The sequence below is a fragment of the Panthera leo genome, chromosome B1, assembly GCF_018350215.1.
Source record: "Panthera leo isolate Ple1 chromosome B1, P.leo_Ple1_pat1.1, whole genome shotgun sequence".
In the NCBI taxonomy this organism is placed as follows: Eukaryota; Metazoa; Chordata; class Mammalia; order Carnivora; family Felidae; genus Panthera; species Panthera leo.
Genome location: NC_056682.1, coordinates 81,899,927 through 81,908,892, shown reverse-complemented (window position 1 = coordinate 81,908,892; position 8,966 = coordinate 81,899,927). Strand labels below are relative to the sequence as shown.

General features: G+C 34.9%; 1 protein-coding gene across 3 annotated transcripts in view; it reads right to left on the bottom strand.

The window, feature by feature from the left end:
• Positions 1–439: 439 nt before the first annotated feature.
• Positions 440–8,966, bottom strand: part of ANAPC10 (anaphase promoting complex subunit 10) — a 112,522-nt gene continuing 103,995 nt past the window's right edge. For 2 of the 3 annotated variants that reach the window (XM_042935402.1, XM_042935399.1), the window contains 2 exons: positions 6,833–6,901; positions 440–725 (listed from right to left, as the gene is read on the bottom strand). In XM_042935402.1, the coding sequence (XP_042791336.1) occupies positions 495–725; positions 6,833–6,901 (300 nt within the window). In that variant the 3' untranslated portion in view covers positions 440–494. The remainder of the gene's footprint in view (positions 726–6,832; positions 6,902–8,966) is intronic. The other variant, XM_042935400.1, reaches the window with a different exon arrangement.

Genomic DNA, 8,966 nt, shown 5'->3' with positions numbered 1-8,966 from the left:
TATCTAATGCTAAGCCTATTTTGACACTATTTTTTTAAAAGGCCCAGTATTAAAAGAATAAGCTTCCTCTAGAGAGAGGGGAAAAAAAAGAATAATTTTGGCCTATTAATTGATAGAACATAGTACTGTTCCCAAACATGCAATAAATCATTACTCTAACACATGACCACTATACGAAATAATAACTTGGTTATTAAAAATGGTGTATCTCTTAAAATACTCAGTTCAATTGTTTTTCTTTTGATATAATGAAAAATTTAATGAGGGGCTTCAAATACTTTTTTAATAATGTAAAATATGTGAGCTTTATTATATGTTAAAGAAAATAAAAATAGTATGACCCAAAATTTATTTGTTAAAGTTACAATAAAATACTCTCCAATGCATACAAAATTGCAAAATAACTGATGTTTTTTCAATAAAGATTCCAGATATAATATTTACTGACAAGATAAAACAAAGGTACGTTTAATGACTTTTGTTCTGTGTTAAGGTCACCTTATTGAACGATACATCATGAAATCAATAGTTGTACATCTAGGAAATTTGCCAATGGAGCTCTCTTCCACTGGTGTGTATATTTTAATTTGTCTCATGTGGGTGTCTCTTCCATTTTGGTGATTGGCTAGAACAGCAATCTGTATCATGAATGTGCGAGTGGGCTTCTTATGATTATCAGTTAAGGGAACGTGAATCCAGCCACTTGGTTCCACCAATTCAAGTTGCTGCCAAGAAAACAAAAGTGGGATTATGTTTTCACCCGATGAACATAATTTATTACAATGAACACATTCTAAAGTTGACTTATAATTAACATTTTGCTCACTGAGAGAATGACAGTATGATAACAACCATTACTAGTTATTTGGCACTTTTACACCATAGTCCATTTTTACACTTGCTAATAAGCACTCTACATGTACCATCTTAGTAGACAAAATAAAAACAGACATATGCAGTCTTAGGGTTTATAGAAATCTGTATAACATACAAGTTTAGAATTAGACATGTATAAACATATACAGCCAATGGAAGACCATGTTGATATAAGTAGGAAAAGAATCTAACATTATGCTTCAAGTATATTTTATTTCAAGGACCATACCTAATATACACAAACACATTCAGATTCTACATAAATTACAAGAATAACAAAAGAAAATCAATCCTTAAAAAGCCATCAGACAAAGCTTTTTTCCTTGAAAAATAGTAAGTGATTTATGTAGCCTGGATGATATTCTAAACCTAAAATCTAGATTTTTAATATAAAATGCTAGATAAAAATTTTTAATTCTTAATAAGAAATGCCAGGCAAGTTTGTTTTTAATTCTTAATTTTATTTTAATCAAGAGTCCAAACTATCCTTCCTTAACAAGGGAAAGAAAATCCTAAGTCAAAAGATAAACCTAAATTTCTAAAATTTTTGCTAAAGTTATGAAATAGTTTTTAAAACATAAATACTGATTTCTAAATTATTTTAATTATTGAACACATATAAACTATATATATCACAGAGAATACAGGCTTATCTTATCAACGCAGCCAAATAGAGGTGTCAGAGAATCTAAATGTGGATTCCATGAGTGACTCTAGCAAAACAATTAAGTAAACACACCACTGTATCTTCTTTCCTTCCCTTTTTCCCTTCTTCCCGTCTTTCTTTCATTCGTTCTCATTTTTCTCTTCTTCCTCTCCCTTCCTCCCTCCAGCCCTTTCCTTCCTTCCCTCTTTCCCTCCTTCCTTCTTTCATTCATTTTTTTTTTTTTTTATGGAGGAGAAGGGTGGGTAGAAAAAAGTAAAGATGGGACAAGAGAAAGAGAACAGGAATCTTTAAAAAGTAGCTATTTTTAAGACTGAATAATTTCCTCTTTTTAACCATAGAACATAAGAATGAATAAATCTCTACTCCTTGTGGTATTTGCAGTCAGTGTTTTGTTTTGTTTTTTATAAACTTCCATTAGCACTAACTTAAAATGAAAGAATCAGAGACCAGATATATCTGATTTCCATCACTAACCTTTTATTCATTCAGGTAACAAAATAGTTACTGAGTAGTTAAAATGTTCAAGGTATTTTTCTAAGTAAAGTATAACATGAATAAGGCCTTGTTCCTAACCTTAAAAAAAAGCTCAGAGCCAGAGGCACCTGGGTGGCTAAGTTGGCTGAATGTCCAATTCTTGAGTTCAGCTCAGATAATGATCTCAAGGTCATAGGACTGAGCTCCATGTCGGGCTCCCTGCTCAGTGTGGAGCCTGCTTGGGATTCCCTCTCTCTCTCTCTCTGTTTCTCTCTCTCTCCCTGCCCTTCTCCCCTGCTTGTGCTCTGTCTCTCCCTCTCTCAAAAAAATAAATTAAAAAAAAAAAAAAAAAAAAAAAAAAAGCTCTGAGGCAGACAAACAACCTCTCTGACTTCAATCAGTTTCTTCAAGTATATATATTTTTAATGTTTATTTATTTTTGAAGCAGGCTCCAGGCTCCACGCTGTTAGCACAGAGCCTGACACAGGGCTCAAACCCACAAATGCGAGATTATGACCTGACCCAAAGCTAGACGCTCAACTGACTGAGTCACCCAGGTGCCCCAGTTTCTTCAAGTATAAAATAAAAGGATTGGACAACTTATCATCCAGTGTCCCTTCCAGGTCTGACATTTAATAATTCTAAATAAAAGAAGAAAGATATGGAGGCAGAACAATGGGCTCCCAAAGATATCCATGTCCTTCTTCAAAACCTGGGGTTATTTTAACTTACATGGAAAACAGGGCTTTGTAGATGTGATGAAGTTAAAGATTCTGAGATGACAAAATTATCCTGTATTTCCTGGGTGGGCCTAATGTAATCACAAGATTCCTTGTAAGAGGAAGACAGTACACCCAGAGAAGGAGAAGTGATGGTAGAAGCAAAGGTTAGAGTGATGGGACCATAAGCCAAGGAAAGTTAGGTAGCCTCTAGAAGCTGGAAAAGGCAAGGAATGGTTCTCCCTAGAAATCCCTAGGAAAGTAGGCCTCTTGCTGACACCCTGATTTTAATCTGTAAGACCCATTTTGGACTTACGTCCTCTAGAACTGTAAAATAACTAATTTGTGTTGCTTTAAACTACTACATGTGTGATGATTTGTTATAGTAGGTAAAGGAAACTATTATAACAGATATTTGTGGGAGTATAGAGAAGGGAGAAAGCATATCTGGTAGGAAGAATCCATTCTCAAGGTAAATGTACTATAATGAACCTCAACAATGCACAAAATGTAAAACTAAGATTCTAAATTCAACTCCTTACTAATAAGAATGTTTTTGACAAATTTAACCATTATTTCTGATAGACTCAATGTTATTTTCTTAGCATATCTTAAATGCTTCGGTGTGCTGAAAGTTATATTAAGATTTTATAGCATAAATGCTTTTTGGCATGATATGCACAGCATTATAAATGTAATAAATTATTCAATAAATACTATTAACATTGCTTCAGAACATATCATAAGGCTTACTGATATCTATTACTAAAACTACATTACAAAGTACATACAGATGTTAACATCTTTCAAATGGTTTCATAATCAACTATATTGCCCAGAAGTCATAAATTTCAATTCATGTGTCTACTGCAGCTCTACTGTGGGCAGTTTAGAATTCTCAGAGTCATCTCTAGAAAGTTCTTCTTCTGATATTGTCATACCTTAGATTACTTCATAGATTCAAAAAACTCAAGTACATTAACTAATTGGCATTTAAATAAAAACTTTTTAAAAACCCGTAACAATATACAGTATATATAATTCTTATGTTTTTATAAATGTTTGGTTAACAGATGAATATACTTTAAGCAAAAATTATAATATTTTTATATTTTAATCAGAAAATCAATGAAAGGTAAAATTTTGCCAATTTAGCTTTCTTTTTTCTCCATTTCTGGTTTACCTCAATAAATGAAAATTTCATCACCATTACTATACAAATTTTTTCTATATTTCTCCTTGTTCTTTCTTCCTACCATCTCCCTTTTTGGCTCTTTTCTCTATATATTCACTCACTTAACATTTTTTTATTGGCCTATTACACACCAAAAATACCATTAGCTGTACATGTAGGGTAGGGGCTGGCAAATTTTTTCTGTAAAGGACCCAAAAGTAAACATTTTAAGTGTGGCCATATCATGACTGGTCAGTCTATCTTTGCAGAGTGAAAACAGTTACAGGTATTATGAAAGTGAATGAGTGTGCCTATGTTCCAACAGAACTTTATTTACAAAAACAAGCCACTGGCCAGAGTTGGCCCTGGATTACAGTTTGCTGACCCCTGACATAGGGAGTAGTTACTGATGGAATTTACCCTCAGAAAGGTAATATAACTTCATAAAATAGAAAATAACTTGTATGCCCCCTGATTCAGCCTGGAGTCAGGGGGCATACAAGTTATTTTAAGAGAGAATTCACTAAGTAGGAATCAAGTTGTTAACTAGAGAAGTGAAGAGGCCAAGTTGTTAACTAGAGAAGTGAAGAGGCCAAGAGAACGAAGGTATCATGGAGGGAACAAGTACAAGAAGTTAAATTCTAAGGTTGGGGGAAGAAAAGAAAAGAGACTGAGATTATCAAAATGGGGAAGTTCAGAAAAGGAGTCCTGTGGATTTGAAACTCAGATCCCTGAGGAGGGAGCTGTTTGGCTGGTGTTTGTGCCCCTGGAGGAAGAGCCCTATGGGGCTGACGTAGGGAACTCTTGAGGAGTGGGAGCTGACTGCCTTGTGGTGCTGACATTTCTGACATGGGGTTCATTGGGCTGGTGCTGTGAGTGTCAGAAAAACTGCAAACTGGAATCAGGTATAGCTATGGGGAGGAAATGCTGCTGTGAAGAAACACTACTAGGATGATGGAAAACAAACAGGACACAAAAGGGAGCAAGTCTCTTTTTCCTCTTCCTGCCATGCAGTCTCCCTCTAGTGCACCCTCTCACCAGAGCTTAACAGATATGCCAGGGCTCCACGCTCATCGAATGTTACTGAGCAAATATTACATGGCAAGCAATGTTCTAGGGACTGAAAAAACAAAACAAAACAGTGGCAAATAAGACAGATCACACCTGAAAAAAAACTACTCAGAGAAATACAAAGAGATAGGATTTAAACATAAGACTTCAAGAAGTCATAATAAAAATGCTAGTAGTGAGGAAGAAACAGACAAAAAAAGTCAAAAAGAATAAATCAAATGCTCATAAAATAAAACGTAAATGTCAATAATAATTCCTCAAAAAGAATGCTCATGATAATAACAGCAGCAACTTCTTACCTAGCACATATTATGTGCCAGGTAATACCCTAAGTACATTAAGTATATTAATTTATTTAACGCTAGCAATGTGGCAGATATTATTATTATTCTGATTTCACAAATAAAACAACTGAGTCACAGAAAGTGTTAACTAGTTTTGATGAGGTCACACAGCTGGTAAGTGGCAAAGCGGTGAATGAAACAGGCAGTGTGATTCCAAAAATTGTGCTTTTAAATACATAATGTGTTTTACATAATGTAAAGATAATAATCTGGTAGTAATTTTTTTATCTGAAATCCTATATTATATAAATAAGACATGAATTAAATGAGATGAAATATGGCAGGAGAAAATTCGCCACTAATCTCCTTATCATAATGCAATTTCCTTTACATCCTACACGTAAATAAACATATACACATATGACCTAAAGGGAATTATAAAAGGTAACAATAATAGAATTAAAAATAGAATTTCTGGGGTGCCTGGGTGGCTCAGTCAGTTAAGCGTCTGACTCTTGATTTCAGCTCAGGCCATGGTCTCACAGTTTGTGGGATCGAGCCCCGTGTTGGGCTCTGTGCTGACAGAGCAGAGCCTGCTTGGAATTCTGTCTCCCTCTCCATTCCCCTCCCCTGCTCGCAATCTCTCTCTCTTGCTCAAAAATAAATATTTTTAAAAAAAGTAATCTTAAGGAAAAAAACCAACACAAATTTAAAAAATGGACATACACCTGTACAGACTAAACACACACACACACACACACACACACACACACACACACACACAAATGCAATGGGCCAACAAACACAGGAAATTGTTCAATCTCACTAATAAATATATACATATATGTATATATACATATAAATACATATATGTGCATATATACATATAAAACATATATATGTATATATATATAAATACACATATATGTATATGCATATATATAAAGCATCTATCACATTGGCAGAGATTAAAATAATTAAGAACACGAATTATTGATGAGAATAAGGGAAATGTACTCTCATGGACTGATATGGAAATTATATAGGTATAACCTTTCTGAAGAGTAATGTGGCAATACCTATCAAAATTTTAAATGTAACTATTCTTTAACAAAACAACTTCACTTCTGAACTATAGAGAAATACTAAAGAAAAGGGCACAAGGATTATACATATATATAATAATATTCATAACTGAAAATAAGTTAAATGACTACCAATAGAAGAGTGGCGGTGGTATCCAGCCCCCAAGAAGACCCTGAAGACACTCTTAAATAACCTCCTCCTACAATGGCTTAGGGTTGGTTTTGTGTAACCAACAGAGTATGTTACAAGTGACAATGTGTGACTTTGCAGATAAATCATAAAAGGCATTGTAGCTTCTTCCTGGATCTTTTGTATCACTCCTTCTGGGAGAAATCACCTACCATGACATGACGACACTCAAGAACCCCACAAAGAGGTCCATGTGGAGAGAAACCTAGGCCCCCAGCCACCAGTTAGCACCACCCTGCTGGCCATGAGTGAAACACCTTAGAAGTGGATTCTCCAGGCTCAGTCAGCCTACCTGACATAGGACTGTAACTGCATGAGAGACTCCAAGACAGAAATGGCCAACCAAGCTTTTTCCAAACTCCTGAACAGAAATCATGAGAGATAATAAATGATTACTCTTGTTTTGGGTAATTTGTTACACAGCAATAGGAAAGCACAGAGTGGTTAAATAAATAATGGTCCATCCATATCCTGGAATATCCTATAGCAAGTAAAAATGATGTATCTCTTTACATATTCGCAGTAATTTGAAGCCATCTCTGGTTAATTTTAAAAAGCAAAATACTAAACAATGGATTATATGATTATATATACACATATATATACATACATATATACATATTTATTTTATTTTATTTTTTTAATTTACATCCAAATTAGCAATTAGTGCAACAATAATTTCAGGAGTAGCTTCCCTAATGCCCCCTACCCACTTACCCAATCCCCCATCCCACAACCCCTCCAGCAACCCTCAGTTTGTGCTCCAGATTTAAGAGTCTCTTATGTTTTGTCCCCCTCCCTGTTTTTATATTATTTTTGCTTCCCTTTCCTTATGTTCATCTGTTCTGTGTCTTCAAGTCCTCATGAGTGAAGTCATATTTCCCTGATAATGAGTGATGTTGAGCATTTTTTCATGTGTCAGTTGGCCATCTGGATGTCTTCTTTGGAGAAGTGTCTATTCATGTCTTTTGCCCATTTCTTCACTGGATTATTTGTTTTTTGGGTGTTGAGTTTGGTAAGTTCTTTATAGATTTTGGATACTAACCCTTTATCTGATATATCGTTTGCAAATATTCTCCCATTTTGTCAGTTGCCTTTTAGTTTTGCTGATGGTTTCCTTCGTTGTGCAGAAGCTTTTTATTTTGATGAGGTCTCAGTAGTTCATTTTTGCTTTTGTTTCACTTGCCTCCGGAGACATGTTGAGTAAGAAGTTGCTGCGGCCAAGATCAAAGAGGTTTTTGCCTGCTTTCTCCTCAAGGATTTTGATGGCTTCCTGTCTTACATGGAGGTCTTTCATCCATGTTGAGTATATTTTTGTGTATAGTGTAAGAAAGTGGTCCTGGCTCATTTTTCTGCATGTCACTGTCCAGTTTTCCCAGCACCACTTGCTGAAGAGACGGTCTTTATTCTATTGGATATTCTGTCCTGCTTTGTCAAAGATTAGTTGGCTATATGTTTGTGGTCCATTTCGGGTTCTCTATTCTATTCCATTGATCTGAGTGTCTGTTCTTGTGCCAGTACCATACTGTCTTGATGATTACAGCTTTGTAATAAAATTGAAGTCCGGGATTGTGATGCCTCCTGCTTTGGTTTTCTTTTTCAAGATTGCTTTGGCTATTCAGGGTCTTTTCTGGTTCCATACAAATTTTAGGATTGTTTGTTCTAGCTCTGTGAAGAATGCTGGTGTTATTTTGATAGAGGTTGCATCGAATATGTAGATTGCTTTGAGTATTATCGACATTTTAACAATATTTGTTCTTCCTAACCAGGAGCATGGAATCTTTTTCCATTTTTTGGTGTCTTCTTCAATTTCTTTCATAAGCTTTCTATAGTTCTCAGTGTATAGATTTTCCACCTCTTTGGTTAGATTTATTCCTAGGTATTTTATGGGTTTTGGTGTAATTGTAAATGGGATAAATTCCTTGATTTTTCTTTCTGTTGCTTCATTGGTGTATAAAATCAAGAATGAAAGAGGAGAGATCACAACCAACACAACAGAAATAAAAATAATAATAAGAGACTATTATGAGCAATTATATGCCAATAAAATGGGCAATCTGGAAGAAATGGACAAATTCCTAGAAACATATACACTACCAAAACTGAAACAGAAAGAATAGAAAATTTGAACAGACCAATAACCAGTAAGGAAATCAAATTAGTAATCAAAAATCTCCCACAAAAACAAGAGTCCGGGGCCAGATGGCTTTGCAGGGGAATTCTACCAAACATTTAAGGAAGAGTTAACACCTATTCTCTTAAAAGCAGTTCCAAAAAATATAAACGGAAGGAAAACTTCCAAACTGTTTCTATGAAGCCAGCATTACCGTGATTCCAAAACCAGACAGAGACCCCACTAAAAAGGAGAACTATAGACCAATTTCCCTGATGAACATGGATGCAAAAATCCTCAACAAGATATTAGC